Source organism: Mytilus trossulus, chromosome 1 (assembly GCF_036588685.1).
Source record: "Mytilus trossulus isolate FHL-02 chromosome 1, PNRI_Mtr1.1.1.hap1, whole genome shotgun sequence".
In the NCBI taxonomy this organism is placed as follows: domain Eukaryota; kingdom Metazoa; phylum Mollusca; class Bivalvia; order Mytilida; family Mytilidae; genus Mytilus; species Mytilus trossulus.
The window spans coordinates 44,901,012-44,922,483 of NC_086373.1; the positions used below are offsets into that span (position 1 = coordinate 44,901,012).

Consider the following 21,472-nt stretch of genomic DNA (forward strand, 5'->3'; position numbering starts at 1 on the left):
ATTGGTTGGTCTTTTCCCAAAGATCTTTGTTTGATATCTTCTTAGGCCATCTGATGTTAAGGATGCGCCTGAGGCAGTTGTTAATGAAGACTTGAAGTTTATGAAGCAGGTTTTTTGTTGTTTTCCAAGTCTCAGCTCGATATAAGAGAATGGTTTTTACGTTTGAATTGAACAAGCATATTTTGGTCTTAAGTGTGATATTTCGTGCTTTCCAGATTGACCCCATCATGTTAAATGCAGTTCTGGCTTTGCCAATTCTGATCTTTACATCTTTATCTGAGCCGCCAAGATTATCCACTACGCTTCCAAGGTATGTAAAGGATTCCACTTCTTCTAATGCTTGGGTGTTAACCATCAGACTGGCTTGGGACTTTGTGTTTGACTTTAACACTTTGGTCTTGTTTTGATTGATGGAAAGGCCCGTTTCTGCTGCTCTCTTTTCAACCTGCTCTAGTTTGTCCTGCATTTGTTGGTGGTTGTGGGATAGCAATGCAATGTCATCGGCAAAGTCTAGGTCATCCAGCTGAGTGAACATGGTCCATTGGATGCCATTTCGTCTGCCATCTGTGGCTTGCTTCATGATCCAATCAACTGCCAGGAGGAATAGCATAGGTGAAAGGAGACAGCATTGTCTTACCCCAGTTGTTATATTAAAGGCCTCTGTTAATTGACCTTCATGTATAACCTTACTCTGCATTCCTGTATAGGTGTTTCTGATGATGGTAATAAATTTTTCAGGAATGCCATAGTGTCTCATCAACTGCCACAACACATCTCTATCTAAGCTGTCAAAGGCTTTGGCAAAGTCGACAAAAACAGAATAGAGTGATGAATTGAACTCTTGTGATTGTTCGAGGATGATACGTAAGGTTGCTATTTGGTCTGCACATGATCGGTTTTGTCTAAATCCAGCTTGGTTGTCACGAAGCTTTTCATCTATTGCATTTTTGAGTCGGTCTAACATAACTCTATTTAAAACTTTCCCTGGAACTGATAGTAGCATTATTCCTCTATAGTTGTCACAAATGCTTAAATTGCCCTTCTTTGGAAGCTTTACCATGTGTCCTTCTTTCCATTCTAGCGGGACCTCTTCTTCTTCCCAGATTTTTCCAAATAGCTCATATAGCATTTGAGTTGATGTTTCAATGTCTGCTTTCAGTGCTTCTGCAGGTATGTTGTCAGGACCTGGAGCTTTGTTGTTCTTTAGCATTTTTATGGCTTTCTTTATTTCTCCTGTTGATGGTCTTTTACAGTCTACTGCCAAAAGCTCTTCCGAGGGTGGGATGTCAGCTTTTCTTACAGGTGGGTCCTGGTTTAGCACATCCTTGAAATGCTCAACCATCTTTTCATTTGCTCTTCATGTGTGTTGAGTGTTTTCCCTTCTTTGCTTTTGACTGGTCTACTTCCTTTCTGGTATTTCCCTGTTAGCAGTTTAATGTTGTCATACAGAGCTTTGATGTTGTTTGCTCTGGCTGCTTCTTCTGCTTCTGCTGTCAGTTTGTCTACAAATGCCCTCTTATCTCTCCTTGCACTGTTCCTGACATCCTTGTTAGCTATAGTATACTCTCTTGAGGCTGATTGTTTTGCTGATCTTGTTTTGCTGTTGTTCAGGATATTTTTTATATTTTTCCATTTTTCTACTTTTACAAGTGTTTCTGGCGTTATCCATTCCTGATGTTTCCTATTTTTTAAACCTACTGATGTTTCGCAAGCTGTCGTGAAAGCATTTTTAATCTCTTGCCAGTGATCTTCTATTGAAATTATTTCCTCTGCTGCATTCTGAAATATTGAGAAGCGATTTTTTAGCTCTATCTGGAATTCTGATTTCTTTGTTTTGTTTTCCAACATTGATACGTTAAATCGTTTTCCTGTTGATTCAATATTTTGATGTTTCTTCAGCTTCAATTTGACATTAGCTACAATAAGGTGGTGGTCAGTGGCAGCGTCAGCTCCTCTTTTAACTCGGACATCTTGTAAACTTCTCCTAAACGTCTTGGAGATGCAGACATGATCTATTTGGTTTTCAGTGTTCATGTCTGGAGATACCCATGTTGCTAGATGACATTTTTTGTGTGGGAAAACTGTTCCACCGATGACCAGATTGTGATTTGCACAGTGGTTGGCAAAGAGCTCTCCATTCTCGTTCATTTCTCCTAGCCCATGTCTTCCCATCACTTGTTCATAACCGGTGTTGTCGCTTCCTACCTTAGCATTTAGGTCTCCCATTAAGATTGTGATGTCTTTGGAGCTACATTTCCTGGTGGTTTCTTCCAGCAATTGATAGAATTCTTCCTTGATATTGTCCTCTGCACCATATGTAGGGGCATAGCATTGGATGATGTTTAATGATATCCTTTTATTTGTGGTCTTGAATTTTGCCATGATGATTCTTGCACTTATTGGCTCCCATCCAATTAATGTTTTCTGAGCTTCTTTTGACAGCATAATGGCAACTCCTTCAGAATGTTGAGCGTTCTCCTCCATATGTCCAGAGTATATAATCATTTCTCCTGATGTTAGTTTTGATTGTCCTGCAACATTCCATCTTGCTTCCGCTATTCCTAGTATGCCTATTTCATATGCTTTCATTTCATTGGCGATGGTTTGCGCTTTTCCTGGAATGTACATAGATCTCACATTCCATGTTCCTATCTTTGTTGCGGATTTAGAGTTCAGAAGTCTCAGTTGTGTAGCTTCCTTTTGGTTTTGGCCATCCAACGTCATTCTCCTTCTATGTAAAGGTCTTCTTTCTCTTTCATCCAAGGTTTGTAAATTTTCGTTTCGTGTTTCTGTAATCCGTTTTAACCTCTAAGCGGGGGATTAGCCTACCTAAAGGTTCCAGGTGGTTTTGTAAAGGCATCTGGAATGTAGCCTTCCCCATACGGGTCACTGGCCGGTGTGGCATTGTTTGCCCTCATACGCCCTTTGCCGTTGTCGCTTGGCAGCAATCTTCCGCCGGGGCAGTGATCTCCCCACTATTTGTCCAATAGCTGGAGTGGTTGTCTTGAAAGGACTAACGGTTACCACCAACCGGGATTTGAAATCAGAGTTTTCCTTCTCCTAGGCAGGCTGCCTTCCTAGGCTCACGAGACCCATCTTCCCGTCGCCCTTGTAGTTATGCCTGAGGCCTTTCGGTGCTCAGTATCCATCTGTTCCCACGCGGAGGTACTACATAGGACTTGATGTGGAGAGGCTATGTACTGGCAGGGTGAGACTGACAAACTGCTCACCTTTTCACATTTCTGTTAGCCAGCGGCGCTGAAAGCGAGAGGTGACAAGCACACAGACACAAAACACAGCACACTAGACGCATCATACAACATATAACAGACTATACTGTATGAACCACATAATTTAGCCGCTATTCTGATGTTGTTAGTGTATTGAAACTTTTCAGGATGAGCTAGACAATATACACTTATAAAAACTAGAAAAGCATCAGTCCACTGATCAATATTTGTAATTTTTTGCTGCTGTTGTTTTTGTTGCAACACCAATTCACCTTGCAAAAAGCATATGGTTTGTTTAATGGAATTGTTTTGAATATTTGTATTTTGCAATAAACATGCCAAATCAATAAATTCCCCATAAGCTATTTTCTCTTTATTGGCAATTGATGTATGCATGCCCAATTCATCACTTTTCTTTGGTAGATTGTAAAATAAAGTTTTGATGGGTTATCAACTGAGTATTACCTGTAGTGTCAGAAGTAGGAGTACTGAATACCGGAGGAGCCGTTGTTGTGGGTCCCTGACATTTGTGTTGTGTCAACTCCAATGAAAATACCACTAACAGGCATGTTTATCAAGAATAAACTATTCCTATCGTCACCATTAACAATGGATTCTGACAAATTATGAAGGCTATCAACAGATTATCTAGGTGCTGCCATCTTTGTTGCTGCTGACACTGCTTTATTGTATTTCTGAGGAGGGGTAGCTCTCTTTCTACTAGATCTTCGAAACATTTGGAAAACCTGTACGCTGGAAAAAATAAATTTTACGGAGTAATTGTTATACCACATGCAAAATTTGTAAACTATACTTGTGATAAATTGCATTAACAAATATATTAAATCTATATAATCAAATACTTGATGTTGGTGTGTGCAAAGTTTAAACTAAAACATTGTACAATACAAATAATTGACATAAATTGTAATGACCAAGACAAATAATTACATTTATGAATTAAGTAACCACATATAAATCAATTCATCACCTATGAATCAAGTTATCACCTATGAATCACGTAATCACTAATGAATCATGTAATCACATATGAATCAAATAATCACGAATGAATCTCAGAATCGCTTATGAATCACATACTCTCTTATGAATCACATAGTCACTTACGGATCACGTTAGGATCACGTCATCAATTATAAATCACGTCATCACTTATGAATCATGTAATCACATATGAATCAAATAATCACGTATGCATCGCAGAATCGCTTATGAATCACATACTCACTTAAGAATCACATATTCATTTACGGATCACGTTATCACTTTTGATCACGTCATCACTAATGAATCACGTCATCACTTATGACTCGCGAAATCACTTGTGACTCGCGTAATCTTTTATGAATCAATTAATCACATATGAATCACGTAATCACATATGAATCAAGTAATTACATATGAATCACATAATCATTTATGAATAAAATAATATCTTATCATACAAGTAATCATTGATGAAACATGTAATTAAAACCTGACAACAGTGACAGACGATTACCATATTCATAAATGAACGTGTAATCACAACAATCAGACTTGCAAACAAACAGACAACCATCTAAAAGTTTACGTTTCTACAATGCACACAAGCTTAAAATATCCCACTTGATGTTACTGGCAATTCAAAATAACTTAAAGTCATAAGAAACCTCAAATTGAAAAAAATATGCATCTGTTTTTTATAACTAAATGGATAGTTTTCATTAAACAACTTATGTACATATACTTTTTTTCTGAGGAAAATTCTTTAATTTGTCCACATTTAGAAGAAGTGTACTTATTTTTAATTGCTTGCTGCCAGCGAGCAATTCGCCGACATATTTTCCGTATGCATAGTGACCCGAGCGTAACCCTCCTCGTAAAAATCTGGTGACTACAATACGCATGGATCTGTCATTGAAATAAACAAATATCTGATTATACATGTTAAACACGTGCTCAATACCCATGATTTTTGTTATTTGTTTACTATAAGGTGACAATCGGTAAAACTCGGCTTCAAATCACGGCATTTAATGAGCAGCCATATTTGTTAAATCATAACAAACAGAGAGAGAAAAAAATTGGCGATTATATGATATATTTGCGAAAATAATGATAAAATCGTGCACATAGGACTAAGTTTATGATGTATACATGCATTGGTTCAAGAATTGGACAAACATTATTTTTCACCACTCACTCGTTTCATATGACTTTAAGACTATGAACATATTTAATCGATTTGAGGTTCATGCATTCGCCAAAAACTATACAAAATCGGGAAACAAAATATCGCTTGTGCGCAATAGAATTGCGAACGACAAAGTTTTCTCTGTAATAATAAATCAATTGTATAAAAAATCTGTCTTGATTCACAAGACAATTCTACGGAACTGTGGCCGTAGTGCGAAATAATTACGCACGTCTCATGGCTAAGATATAAGTATTATATATACCACGCTATTTACGAGTTAACATATTTAAACGACGAATCGGCAGGATGAGTTCGTTTAAATATGTTAATGAGTAAGGCGTGGTGTATATGTTTTGTAACATCATTCAAAAATGGCCTGGTGATTTTTTATCCAATAAAAACAAGTGGGAGTGTCGTTCTAGCCTGCTGCTTAGCGCGCGCACGGGAAAACCGTTCCAGATGGGAATACGCTCAGGAATGCGGCACATCAGATATGACAAAAAGTTATTTTCTGAATTGAGCGACGCGGGTTCCTCTAAAGCACATACCATTTGAATTGTTTGGGTCCTGTTTAGAACAAAATATTCCGGCCCTGAGTTTTTAAAAAAAGAAGATATTCCCGAAAAAAATGTATTCATGAAACACTGGCCGAGCCGTGAGAGGTGTGTCTAAAAATTTCGTTGAAATTTATGAAATCAGTGACAGAATTCCCAGAAAGTAGAAATCCTATTTGTAAAACAAACGAAATCCTTGTCCTCGTGTATTCACTAAACTGTCAATCACATGGAGACGTAACAAAGAGGCGGAGTTTAAATAATGGTTTAACATAAAAAAAAATCTCACATTAAACCAAGCTCCGCCTATCTACATGGAGTTGCAAGAACAAAGTACGTCATGATTATTTTTAATGGAATAACATATCAATCTTTATATTAAACCATGGTTTTTCAAAAACTGAACTATTAAGCAGATTATCACGTAAAGACTCCAAAGGAAAAATGCCGTATTATGTTACATTTCTAATAGTTCGCTTAAATTTTACAAATAACGATGCAATAAAGTAAATTTTACAAATTTAAAGTCCTTTTCTTATTTATTTCACTATGTTAAGTTATTTCTTTAACAAATTAAACATAGGTGGAAACAGATTAACATACAATATTAGGTCAATGTCAGAAAAATATAAACTTTTTGTATGAGGCTGAGAAACTGGGGAAGGACGAGGTCCTACTGAGCCCTTTCCCAGTTTTATGCCAAGTAATTAAAAAAATTATATATTTTTATGACATTGACCTAATATTGTTTTTATACTGCAACTTAAGTTAATAAACTGATAGCTAATTAAACTTAGTTTTCTCCCTGAATGAACCCCTGACTGTGGAAAAAGTATTCCATAATGAAATTGACATTGCACAAAATATAGCTGTGTTACTATATTTAGGAAATATAAACAACTAGTTGCAGTATAAAATGAAATATTTCTTAGCCTTTCAACCACGTCTTCTTTTCAATGTTGTTGAAAAAAGGAAGTACGTCACTGTGAGTTGGATGACGTATGCTGCAGGTAAATACTTCAAATATTTCAAGATAACACAAAGACAACTATAAACCAGGGGCCTGTTTATCGAAGCTCTCTTAGGATTAGGACGTGTCCTAAGACCAACTTAGGACACATCTTAGTCCTAAATGGGTTTATCAAACATTTCGCAACTTAGGAAAATCCTAGGAATTGTCCTAACTTTAGGATACCAATTTAGGTGTCTTAAGATAATCTAAGAATGGTCTTAACTTTAGGATGCATTCGAATTCCGTGCTTTGTTCATTTTCACGCGTATTATTTTTTAAGCAGTAGTAAAACTAGTTTAAATTCTCCGTATTGATATGAATAGTGCACGAGATTTGGATTTGAACTGTTAAAGAATGAAAATGTGACACTTCGAATTCAACTCACTCAAAAACTTGTTATGAATTTTACGCATTATATATCTTGTTTAACAGTTATTTTGTTCAATTTTTATTATTGTCTCATGTTTTGTTTCATACAGTTTAAATCTACAATTATTTTACAAAATATATTTACTACTTTTAATTTAGAACTACCTATTAGTTATTAGTTTCTAATTAACCATATTTGAAATAAAATTATTGATAAAATATATCATAACTTATTTTTTTTCATATTCAGTTCGTATTTTCTTTTCCGCCAATACTTAGGACATAAGTTAGGACGTCCTATAGCTAAGATATTCCTAAGATAGCTTCGATGTGCATGCTGAGACGTGTCGTAAGTCGGTCCTAACTTTATCCTAACTTCTGTCCTTAGAAATTCTTAGGACCGATCTTAGGACAGTTTCGATAAACAGGCCCTAGACCACTGCGGCCAAGAGATTTAAAATATAGTTTTAAATCCATTTGGTAAAATCTGATTTGCAGTTGTTGTATGACAATCAAACATGAATAGGATATGTACTTGTGTATGTATCAATGACTTCAAATACATCATTCAGCGTAATCGCATTATTAATGGAGGTAAGAATTTTTGCATCATTCCCTTGTGTAATTTCAGATCGTGATGGCAAATGGTCTGACTGGGAATCATGGTCTGCATGTACATTCACTTGTGGAGCCGGACTTCAAACAAGAACACGTACTTGTAGTAGTCCATCACAAGCAGGATTTGGAGATAATTGTACTTTAGGACATAGTTTAGGAACGCAGACGTGCAATAATGTTTTATGTCCAGGTTAGTTGTTAGCGTGGTTAAATATACAATATTAGGTCAATGAAAGAAAATATAATTTTTTTTGTATGAGGCTGAGGTTCTACCGAGCCCTTCCCTAGTTTTGCAGCGAGTACAAAAAAGTTTATATTTTTATGATATTGACCTTATATTGTTTTTATAATGCAACTTAAACAAATACATTAATAACTTTTTAGATAGTTACACAGTTTTCAAAATGATTTTCATCCCTTAATGATCCCCTGATTGTGGAGAACGTGTTCCATGATGAAATTGACATTTTACAAAATATAGCTATGTTACTATATTTAGGAAATAAATACAACTAGTTGCAGTCTAAAATGAAATGATATACCTAGGATCAGCTTAATGTGCTACGTGGATCTCATCTATGTTAGACACTAACAGGCAAATGCATAATGACACAAACATGTGTGTTCTTCTTTTCAGTAAAACCCATGCTGACTACTATTTTTGTTGATAACTAGAAGATGCCCACACAATCGCGGAACAATAGGGCAAGTGAATGAGTGTGGTCACAGTAATAAGGTGGACACAATAAGGATTTGGACACGATTAATACATTTGATTGTTATTCTTTTAACCACTACCTTATATGGAAATGCATAAATTAGCATACTTATGTTCTCGCACATGTAATTGTTTATTTACATGTGACGAAATTTATTTTTTACCTAGGTTTTTGACCAATCTCCTAAATGAATCACAATGTATGATGGACTTCTACGTCACTGTTTACATTCAATCAAGAACACGTGTTATTTACTAAAATACAACACATTTTTTCGTGCAATGCGGGATTCACAATTTCGCTTAGTTTTTCATTTTGTGTATCCTCATTTATAGTTCGTGATATAAAGTATTACTTCCATGCTCAGATTAACGAAGAGTTGTTTCTATGAGAAGAAAAAAGGGTTGAATTACCCGATATATAGCCATTAACATCTTTGCTGATAGCACAGAGATTTCATGTATTTGTCCACCAGACAGCAACGTAAGAACAGCGAAAAAAACACAATTACCCATAAGACAAACTTACCAGTGTAAAGTAAGCCGTCGATAACAGCCGGTGCTGATATTCACGATTACAGCAATGTTCGTATAGATAATTAAAGGCAAATGTGGGATCCTTGAATTTTGTGTTCGTAATTTAAAATAAAAGGCAAAGAAATATTTACATACATGGCAGTGTTAACAAAATTTATAAGTATTTTTTTTTGTCACATTTCAGTATATGGGACTTCCAAGCTGTTCCCTTTGTTTTGAAGGTAGTGAAGTCAGCAACTGTAGTTTCAGTTTGTTCGTTTTTAACGTGCTCGGACATCTGCCAAACTCAATAAAATCATTTCAGCTGTTTTCTTATACCTGCAAAGTAAAACTTTGGTTGGCCTGCTTGCTTTGTTTGTATAGTTGTTTATACAAGCTTTGAAAATAAGTTTGACATCTTTAAACAATATATATATATATATAGGCATAGTTTAACTTGTATATTTTATATTTTGTACAATATACAAACAAAGCAAGCAAGCTAACCGAAGTTTTGCTCTACATGCATTAGGAAATAAGCTGTAATGATTTTATCCATATGTATGTGCGACAAGGTGGAAAATATGATATGTTTTGTGAAATTGCAGCATTGCATCTATAATAAAAAAGGAATATGAAGTATGATTGCCAATTAGACAGCTGTCCACAAGAGACTAAAATGACACAGAAATTAAAATTTATAGATCACCGTACGGCCTTCAACAATGAGCAAAGCCACTACCGCTAAGTCAGCATTAATTAAAAAGCCCCGATAAGACAAAGTAAAACAATTCAAAGGAAAAACTAACGGCCTTATGTATGTAAAAAAATGAACGAAAAACAAATATGTAACACATAAACAAACGACAATCACTGAATTACAGGCTCCTGACTTGGGAAAGACACAAAGCCCGTTAAGAAAAAAAATAATAGGTAATATGGCACTCACTATGATCCACTGGGGTAAAGCTGATGACCGTAACTATATTCACGGTCATCCCAAGATGTCGGACGAAAAATTAGGTCAGTTTCTGTATTGTCTGTTTAAGTGTTTCTATATCATTTTCTTTACAATTCATACATTGAAACGATGCAAATTTATAAAAGAATCACTCGGAAATCACTAATTACTTCCGAGAAATGTGCATGAAACGGGAAATTCGATTTGAAAAAAAATCGCTCAGATGACCGTAAATCACAATCGAGATGACCGTAACAGAATCAGCGATTCATAACAAGGGTGACCGTAATTGCTTTAAGATGACCGTAATTTGTAAATGATGACCGTAACTTTTAAAGGATGACCCTCAATTCTAAGAAATATCCGTTTTTATATAACTACTTTTTTGTATCAAATGATTAATCGTGTTGGAATAAACATATTAATATGTGAGTATTATCCTATAGGTAGAAGACAATAAGTCGTGCTTCAAATGCAAAGATTACCATATGTATCTTTTTTACAGTAGAGGGTTTAATTTTTTTAATGACTTTGCAAAATGACATGCTACAAAAGCGCGATAAAATGACACCTCACAAGTATAATGAAATAAATGCGGTGCACAGCCTCCAACTGCTCGACAAAAGATTTTTTTTTATTTCTAGGATTCCTTTTAATGACATATCAAAAATACACATTTTTAAAGGTTTCAATGCATGTTAACCCATTGATATTATATCGTCTTCCATTTTGTCGTGCAAATAAAATAACAGAAATATTTTGAAAATATTATACGACTAAACTAGTGAAGGTGAGCTCCAGCAAAGTAGATCCTTAAAATAGTCTTGTACGAATAGCGTATCACAAGGCGGAACGTTGTCAATTTGTATATATTAAACAGAAATGTTATTCATACAGTCAGGATTCTACTTCTTCAAAATTGTCTCCCCGTTGCGCCAGTTCATGCTCACAATCGTAGAAATGGAAGCCATTGTAGGGATGACGCTCTGCCAATTTTGCTCTTAAAAACTGATAAATGTATCCACATAGTACCATTACGATCGATCGTTATATATCAGTTATATCTTTAAAGACAAATGTATCTACTAGCTAATTAGCATCAGTTAATGATCTTGTCTGCATTGATTCAATTTAAAAATATTGTCTGTTCGGATGTCAGGTGAAATTTGACGTTTTAAAATCAACCTGTAGCTTTGATATATAAAAATGATAGAGTCTGAAGTGAGATGCTTTATCAAATACTCTTGCTTTGTAAGATAAAATATACACCAAACATGCCCGATCATAAAAAGGTGCACTCGACTCTCTTTCCGATACAATCGTTACCTATTTTGGGGATTTTTTTCATGATTCACATAATGGAAGGGCAGACACGAAATGTTTTTAACTAAATTATTGATATGTTCTCCGTCCGTTGTAAAAAAATTAAATAAATCAGATTATGCATTTTCTACATCCAATTTATAGATACCCATGTCGTCTGCTTGATATCTTATTGTTTCGCATTACTATGTAATAGATACATTGATAACTTATGCAAATGATGTTTTTTAAATAAAACACTTCGTAATCGAGAAGAAAATTGTCTTTTTATTTGTTTCTATTAACTGTTTAAAATTTGTTACTATATCAAACATTACAGTAAATATGTATCGCTTTCTCGATAAACAAAGAGCTTCGATTCTTTTGTTTTATTTCAAAAGTGTCTCCGCCTGTATATATCAAGACAAATTAAGATTTTAATCTGTTTCCTCTGAAACCATCAACATGGGCTCGATTACCAGTTTTTCTGGTATGTGCGTACATTCGTCCGTTCGTCCGATCGTCTGTTTGTTTGTCCGTTTGTCCAGCTTAGAGTTAAATAAAATTGGAACTTAGTACACAATTTACTTATGGTATGATCTTTTTAATTCTAATGCCAAATTACAGTTTTATCCCATTTTCACAGTCCACTAAACATAGAAAATGATAGTGTAGATAAGGCATCCGTGTACTAGGGTCAAATTCATATTTCTTCAAATTTTCGTCGTATCGCTGTCAATTTGTGTTGGTATTTTAACGTCGTTTTCAATAAATATTTCATTGTTTACGAGAAATATGCAAATTAACTATCATTGTCATAAATTCAAAATACGGCCAATTATATTATAGTTTAAAAAAAGAAATTTATGAAACATATTTTTATATCCGCTAACCGAGCCCCAATTGAGATCGACAAACTCAACAAAAAAGCTTTGAATACAATACGGATATTTCTTAGAATTGATGGTCATCCTATAAAAGTTACGGTCGTCCTATATAAATTACAGTCAGTCTTTACAAATTACGGTCATCCTTTACAAGTTACGGCCATCTTTTTACCAATCACGGTCATTCTTGTTTTATGTTACGGTCATCTTGAAAATATTTTGATTATGATTTACGGTCATCTTAACTATTTTTTCAAATCGAATTTCCCGTTTCATGCACATTTCTCGGAAGTAATAAGTGATTTCCGAGTGATTCTTTTATAAATTTACATCGTTTCAATGTATGATTTGTAAAGAAAATGATATAGAAACACGTTAACAGACAATACAGAAACTGACCTAATTTTTCGTCCGACATCTTGGGATGACCGTGAATGCAGTTACGGTCATCAGCATTACCCCAGTGATGATCCAGAGACTTTTAATATTGGAGATATTTTACATATGTCAACAGGACAATAGCCGAACGATAAATATGAGGTATATTTTGTGATAAAATTAGCAACAAACGGATATTATCGATGGATGAAACTATAAAAAAATGTATTGAGCTATATACCGTACCCGCTCAGTGGCGGATCCATGGGGCGGAGGTTCCGAGGGATGGATCCCCTTTTTTGGACGATCAGTGCATTTGGATGGGGACATTAGTTGGAACTCCCTCCCCTTTTTGTCCAGGGTTAGGACCCCGCTTTTCAAAATGACTGGATCCGCCCCTGCCGCTTTCATGACACTTATTTTTAGCATACTGAATATTATGATGTTCTTATTATTAGTTCAGATCCTGATAAAAAAATTACACATTCAGTTAAGAAAGAAGTGTTTCAATGAAAGATTTCGTGTTTTTCTAGGCAGAAATGATTTTGGAATGTCATAATACAGGTTTAAAAGAGCTCAAATGATTTACTTACCGGACATTGGTCACTTTATTGGATATTTTACTGTGTCATGTCGTGAAATTAATGCAGGTTCATTTCATAACAACGCAGGTTCATTTCATAACAATGCAGGTTCATTTCATAACAATGCACAAAACGAGGGTTTCTTATCGTCGAGTTGCAAGTTGCGAGTTACGAAAGTCGAGTTGTGAGTTAAGAAAGTCGAGTTGCGAGTTATGAAAGTCGAATTGCGAGTTAAGAAATTCGAGTTCGAGTTAGGAAAGTCGAGTTGCGAGTTAGGAAAGTCGAGTTGCGAGTTACGAAAGTCGAGTTGCGAGTTAGGAAAGTCGAGTTGCGAGTTAGGAAAGTCGAGTTGCGAGTTAGGAAAGTCGAGTTGCGAGTTACGAAAGTCGAGTTGCGAGTTAGGAAAGTCGAGTTGCGAGTTACAAAAGTCGAGTTGCGAGTTACGAAAGTCGAGTTGCGAGTTACACAAGTCGAGTTGCGAGTTAAGAAAGTCGAGTTGCGAGTTACAAAAATATTGTTTACACCGAATTTTCAGGTTTGATTCACATTTGATAAACAAAACATGCATGTACCCGAACTTAGTTATTCCCGTGATTGTGGGATTTGAAACAGTTATATGAGATACTTATTTATAAGATTAAGTTCTCGGGAAGCATTTTAAAAAAAATAATGTATCTTTAATGGACGAGATCGATCTTATTTAATTCAATGCGTTTACAATACAACATAAAAAGAACCGATCTGACCATAAAAAATTACCTTTTGTAAACAAATAATCCTAAAAATAGAATAGTAAAGGAAATCCTGCATCTCGCGCGAAGTATAACACATTGCGAAATCATTGAGAAAATAGTTTGCTCATTGCAATTTCGTATGGAATTATTAATCATTATTTTGGATCGTACATCACAAGTCATTAAACAAAGATATGTGTGTAGACTTTCGCTAAATAAAGAACGGCCAATGCGTTTGAAGATGAGGATTTGCAGCAAACATATAGATACAAATTATTTCTGAAGTCAACCAGCAGTTACTAACAGTTGAAGACAATCAAGTGAAAATACTGGATAACACGTTAGACTTTTTGTACGGCAATCGTCCTAATCAATTACTTTTTCAGGACCATGTACATACCAACGTAGACGGTGCTAAAGTTCTAAGCCATAACATTATTTCTTGTGTTAACACAATTCTTAGATTGTACAATTCAAATTCACAATTTGAACAAAATTTTTATTCGGAGAGGATAACAGGGAGGAGATATGCGCCATTAGAGACAACCAATCAAGATTATTAACATCCACATTCATTTCGTCCAGACGTCTGGAATTAGAAGATACTTTTAAAATCTGCTCAAGTCAAGCAAACGATTGTATTTTATATCATTCTATAGTTATTCTCATTGTATATATGTGTATTCACGGTGGGTATGGTTGTCCTGCGAGAGAACGTACTGTGCTGGTGATTTGGTCCTGACGGGTGCTGGTGGGTCCTGATTCTGTGCTGGTGGGTTTGTTTACATTGTATCAGAACGGCAATAAAACGACTGTTTTGTTGCTTAATTTTTCTCTGATCAATGTGTCATAAGTACCATGCAAAGTATATTACAACAACATTGTATTGCAAAAGTCGTGCAAATTCGTTAAACGGAATTGTCCTGACGCTGTGCTGGTGATAAGAAAAACGGTCCTGGTTCTGTGCTCCTATGTCCTGGTTCTGTGCTTTTTTATTTTAGTTAAAAGTGGCATATATTCAAGATTATTGATGCTGTACTGTTATTGACTTATTAGCTGTTGTCTGCTTTCTTGAAATTGACATTGTTGTGAATCTGTTTACTGTTATTATGAGAGAAAAAATACACCTATTTTTAAATATGTTTTTTTAAACTAACTGTAATCTTATTTATTGGCCTGTTAATGGAACCCTTCTTGCCCCCTTTTAAGATAAGTAAATATGTTTACGATTTTCGGGATTACGATCATTTTGCAAGATCACCAAAATACGTTGTAATTTATACAATACTTATATAAAGTAGATGATGTGATATGTTTGTTGTCAATGGACAAATTTCCGTAAGAAACCAAAGGAAGTATGTGTTAACAACCATACGCCATCGTACGACCTTCAACAATTACCCAAAAAATAAAAATGTAAAAGATTTTGCATAAAAATTGAGAGCAAAAATATAGAACAAAGGACTTTCTGAGCGTTTGAATCATGTCTTTAGCAGCTTCAAACACATGTGTTTGTGAACAATTGAGTGCTGACTATAAAAATGACAATAGTCTTGCGAGTTTGTTTGTTTGGTGTTTTTTTTTTTTTTTTTGGGGGGGGGAAGGGATGGGGATAAGTTAGAGCGAGGTTACAGTGAAAGCTCGGAATAGTTCCCCGTAAGATTTAAAAGTTGTATTGTAAAAGAAAAAATAAGGAAGTGAACAATGTGTCCTTCTTTTCTAGATATAAATATTTTTCATGAATAAAAATAAAATGTGCCTTGATTATAATTGAAAATGAGTAAATGGAAAAAATACCCAACTAAAATACACTTTCATTTTAATATTGGTAATATCACTAAGCTTTTAAGTTTTGTGTGTCAAACACACCATCTCTGTAGTAATGACTCCTTACTAAAATATTTCACTTCATTCATTTTTTTTTCTGCATTTTTTTATATTGTGAATTCATAGAATTATCATATTAAATGTAGCCTTAATTTATATTAAAAAAAAACTGAATCTAAAGCCAGATATATCAAACATTTTTGTTTCCATCTATCCGTTTTCAGGACTTTAACAATCAACAATAACACGCCTGGAAAGTAAAATGAGTACTCGGCTGTCTGTAATCGACCATTTTTAGACACCCCATGCTCCTAAAAAAACAAGCCGGGTGGGGGTTCAAAGATGCAAATTAAGTACTTATATCAATATTTTATCTTTTCGTGTACGGTTTATGACCCCTCATGTGGCCTGTCAATTCCGAAATGTGCAAACTGCAATAGTATCAAAACAGCACAGACAATAAATAATAGAGATATAATTTTGTACATATATCAAGGGGAAACTTCTTGCATTTTTAATTTTTAGCATTATTATTTATAGTTCATTATTGTATTTAGTAGAAAAAGAGAATTTAGTGAAAATAAAATCACTATTTTTGTAGAAAATTCGCAGACCTTTGTACAGAGATTTTTGTTATGTTTAGCATGGGATCAACACAATGGTTCATTACCCAATTAAAAAAAATCAAAATGTCTATCTACCTTGAACATTTCAGAAATTTCAGATCAGATCACGAAACTGGTTCCAGCAACATTTATAAGCAATTTAAGATTGTGACCCTCACAGTTTCCATTCACCACAAATATTTTCGTTACAACGAACCATTTTACATACAAAAATACGTGTTGCATGCAGCCTTTTGTTTATCTATTAATATATGTATACGGATAAAGTTATGAAAGACAGCAGGGTCATCAGGGTGAGGAGTCCATGTCATCTGAAATAAATGCTAAGCATAGATCTAGAAAGCGACATATAATCATGACATTAAAAAAGTCTCTTCTTTTCGACTTTTTTCGAACAAATTGACACATAAAATGAATTATATAGTATTGTGGTATGTTTATCTTATTTTAGATACTATATATTGTTATCTGATATTCGACGAAAGATGTTACCCTTTTATGTTATTATGTAATACAAGTTCAGATCATTCTAAAACACATATTAAACAGCCAAATGGATGCACAAGAGCTAAAATGGGAGTCATAGATCCTGTTGGCAACAATTATCTGGCTAATTTTATTGATTTTGTAACATTTGTTTCAAATATTACCAACTTCTTATCCAAAATCACCAGCACCGTATCAGGACCCACCAGCACAATGACAGGACCAACCAGCACAGTATCAGGACATGAATAAATTGAGAAAATGCTTAATTTTAATAAATTGCAATGTTTTTTCACCAAATTGTTTTGTCGTGTGGATTGCGGTATAGAAAGCGGACTCTATGAGCATTTTTGTTTTATTTTTTCAGTTCGAGATTTTCTGAAAATGAGCATTTTTGTGTTACGCTTACTGAAACAGTTTAGAGGGTCATTTTTTTAATGGTTTATATATGAACCCATAAGAAACGAAATTGAAAAATCTCAACTGTTTTCTTCAATTTTTTATGAGTGAAAACGTCAAAAATCATCATTTTAGTCTTTGTTTACATTTTTTCATTGATCACCAGCACCCGTCAGGACCGAATCACCAGCACAGTACGTTCTCTCGCAGGACAACCATACCCACCGTGGTATTGCTATTTTTATTCTTGAGTAAAAATCAGAATGCTCCAAATATACCCAGATCAATCCTTTTATATTCCCACACAAATACCTTAACATTTGTCACTTAAATATAAACCATGTTTTACCAAAATTTGCAGAAATACAATACTTAATTTCGGAATCAAAATCAAACACGCATATTTTATGTTTGAGTGAAACTTTTTTGTCAAACAGTGTCAAAAATAAAGAGATCAATATTCTAGGGTACAATTGACATAGAAAAGACAGAATTGATAAATCTGGGGGTGGGCTTTTACTTTATACTTCAAATCAAATAAATACGCTTAGAAGGGACGATTTGGAAATGCAAGAAATTGAGTCAATGTGGATAGAAATTATTAATATTCATCAAAAGCCTATTTTACTAGGTTATGTATATAAGACCACCTAACAGTTATGCTAACTGGGTTACTATGTTTGAAACCATGATGTTAAAAGTTGACACTGAAGAAAAGGAAACTATTGTTATGGGAGATTTTAATATTGATATAATGTCAAGTAAAAACCATGCTAAGTGGTCACACATCAAAAATATTTTCAACATGAGTCAAATGGTTACAGAACCTACCAGAGTAACTAAAACTTCATCTACTTTAATTGACCATGTGTATTGTAATTTACCAGAAAATATTAATTATATTGCAATTCCAAAATATACAATCAGTGATCACTATCCAGTATGTATTTCTCATAAAAGAGGGTTTAAAACGAAAAAGCAAAAAAGTGTCCCTTTGACAGTATACTAGAAATTGATGACCCTGATGAAGCGCTACAAAGTTTTATAAATATTGTTACTGAAGTGTTAAATCATCATGCTCCTCTCATTAAAAAGCAAGTTAAGCATGTTTATCAAATCAGTGGATAAATGATGAAATTATGGAGGGCATGAAAAAACGTGATTATTATCATAAGAAAAAAGACACATATAACTATAAATTTTTGAGAAACAAGGTTAAATACCTCATAGAAAATTCAAAACAAAATTTTTATACTGAAGTATTAGAACAAGAAAAAGGAAATAGAAGCAAATTATGGAAACACTTGACCATGCAATCTTAAATGACTGTAGTAATAAACCAGTTACAGACCCTAAAAGCATTGCTGATACTTTCAATAATTATTTTACAAATATTACTGAAAATGTTAATCTTAATTCAAACTCAAGCACCAGTTGTTCTGGAAAACTTGATAATTATATTTCATGTCGTGTACCAGATAATGTCTTTTTTACCATACCACAAATAACTAGTGAATTTGTTCTCCATCAATTAATCACACTTGATGAGAAAAAAGCAACAGGTCTTAATAATATCAGTGCAAAGTTTTAAAAAATGTCATCACACCTAATTTCATTTCAATTATGCCACATTTTTAATTTAAGCATCAGAAAATCAGTATATCCATCGTTATTCAAACTGGCTAAAGTTTTACCAGTATTTGAAAAAAAAGGTTCAAAAATGATGTTTTTAACTACAGACCTATTGCAATTTTACCATTACTATCTAAGATCCTTGAGCGACACGTAAAAACTCATTTGATGAATTTTCTAAACAAATATAATCTATTGTATGTCATGCAATCAGACTTTCGTGCAAACCATTCCTGTCAAACTGCTATGACTTCTTTGTTAGATAAATGGTTTAAAGCCATTGATGAAGGAAATTTAGTAGGGGCAGTATTTTTAGATCTGTGTAAAGCTTTTGATCTTCTAAATCACAAACTGCTCCTTCAAAAATTACAAAAATATAAATGTTCTTATAATTCTATTCATTGGTTTACTTCGTATTTAGCTGATAGACATCAAGTCGTATCAATTTCAAATACTTTTTCAGATGTATCTACATTAAAAGCAGGTGTACCTCAAGGGTCCCCAAAAGGCCACTTTAATAAACGAAATCTGCAGAAGGGGTGTTTTACATATATGTACTATAGTTTAGTTGCTATCTCCCTTTACGTTTAATACGACGGTGCTATGTATGAAATTTAAAAATAATTAAACTGCAAGACATCTGCTGTATTTCAAAAGGCTATCTGCTTCTTCAGAAAACACTAAACGTAGTGATTACATCTAGTCCATTTTATTTTTACAAGAGACTCAGATAAAGTCCAAACCACAAAAATAATCAACAACACTATGTACAATTCTATAAGCAATCATTATTCCAAAATGTTATACAGTTACACCAAAAAATTGAAATATTTTAGTTTTCACATTTTTACGCAATTCGACTTTTGTAACTCGCAACTCGACTTTCTTAACTCTTAACTCGACTTCCTTAACTCGCAACTCGACTTTTGTAACTCGCAACTCGACTTTCTTAACTCGCAACTCGACTTTTGTAACTCGCAACTCGACTTTTGTAACTCGCAACTCGACTTTTGTAACTCGCAACTCGACTTTCTTAACTCGCAACTCGACTTTTTTAACTCGCATCTCGACTTTTGTAACTCGCAACTCGACTTTCTTAACTCGCAACTCGACTTTCTTAACTTGCAACTCGACTTTCTTAACTCGCAACTCGACTTTCTTAACTCGCAACTCGACTTTTTTAACTCGCAACTCGACTTTTGTAACTCGCAACTCGACTTTCTTAACTCGCAACTCAACTTTCTTAACTCGCAACTCGACTTTCTTAACTCGCAACTCAACTTTTGTTACTCGCAACTCGACTTTTGTAACTTGCAACTCGACTTTTGTAACTCGCAACTCAACTTTTGTAACTCGCAACTCGACTTTTTTAACTCGCAACTCGACTTTCTTAACTTGCAACTCGATATTCTTAACTCGCAACTCGATACTCGACAACAAGTGAATCTCATATTTGGGACACGTTAGGCCGTCGAGTATAGGCACCCGAACCACCTGTACAAATTTATCATTTTTTTTGCAATTTGTTAATTGTTGTTGAAGCTAATGTTATGTCCTAACAGTCTGCAGTCCTAACAGTCTGCATTACTATTTTTGCAAACAATTGTTCCGGGATCCCATGACTCCCATGACCCTTAACGTAATATTTGTCAATTCGTAAAAACGTGGGGTGCTTAACTTTATTCTTTGTGTATATATAAACAATAACTGTTTAGTGTCTTTAAATGTCAGCTGTATTAGTACGTGGCTAAGGAACAGGTGTAATGCGAGCTTCATTGAAATAAAACTCCAGTTTCGAGCCGCGTTCAAATACAGCTGACATTTAATTACACTAAACAAATAATGATCATCAATTCACGTGACCATGAAAATTGACCTAAGGTCAAAGGTTGAGGTCATGATCGAGATTTTGACCTCAGCTTGTTGTTGGATATACTCAATAACCGTAAAAGAGGCTAATAAAATGTAATGGAGAAAATGTGTGTTATATCGAGATTTACATTTGAAATGTTGGATTCAAGTTTATTGGACCAACTACCGTATAGCGGGTTAGTTTCGCGGGTGTAAATTTCGCGATTTACATTGAAAAAGGTATACGAAATATTTTGATGGAATTGTTTTTGGCAATTTTGTTCTATCCGCGAAAATTTACGACCTGCAAAAATAACCCGCGATATATACGGTAATATGCTCCTAGGGCACTAAAACTGTTTTTCGGGTCCGAAATGATGATTTTCTGCTTATAACTCAAAAGAGGTTAGAGATAGAAAGAAACTCTGTTTTGCCAAAATGTTCAGAAGATATACAACGTAATGACAAGGTCAGAGGTCAAGGTCCCTAGCAACGACATAAAACACATGAGCAACCATATATTTTTGAACTAAGAGGGCTATGAATAATATAAATATGAAGTTTTTAATACTGGAAATGACATTTTTG

General features: G+C 34.4%; 2 protein-coding genes across 5 annotated transcripts in view; one reads left to right on the forward strand and one right to left on the reverse strand.

Annotated features, from left to right (window-relative positions):
- Window positions 1–21,472, forward strand: part of LOC134725374 (serine-rich adhesin for platelets-like) — a 151,774-nt gene that overhangs the window by 64,814 nt on the left and 65,488 nt on the right. For 3 of the 4 annotated variants that reach the window (XM_063589143.1, XM_063589151.1, XM_063589169.1), the window contains one exon: window positions 7,997–8,173. In XM_063589143.1, the coding sequence (XP_063445213.1) occupies window positions 7,997–8,173 (177 nt within the window). Of the gene's footprint in view, window positions 1–7,996; window positions 8,174–8,620; window positions 8,739–21,472 lie in introns of those variants that run through there. The other variant, XM_063589160.1, reaches the window with a different exon arrangement.
- Window positions 1,315–3,301, reverse strand: LOC134685213 (craniofacial development protein 2-like). Its single transcript, XM_063544729.1, has one exon. It carries the CDS (start codon window positions 2,722–2,724, stop codon window positions 1,315–1,317), a length of 1,410 nt encoding a protein of 469 aa, XP_063400799.1. The 5' UTR covers window positions 2,725–3,301.

Excerpts from the sequence above, each read along its gene's own strand:
- LOC134685213 (XM_063544729.1), bottom strand. The coding sequence starts at position 2,724 with ATGACGTTGGATGGCCAAAACCAAAAGGAAGCTACACAACTGAGACTT.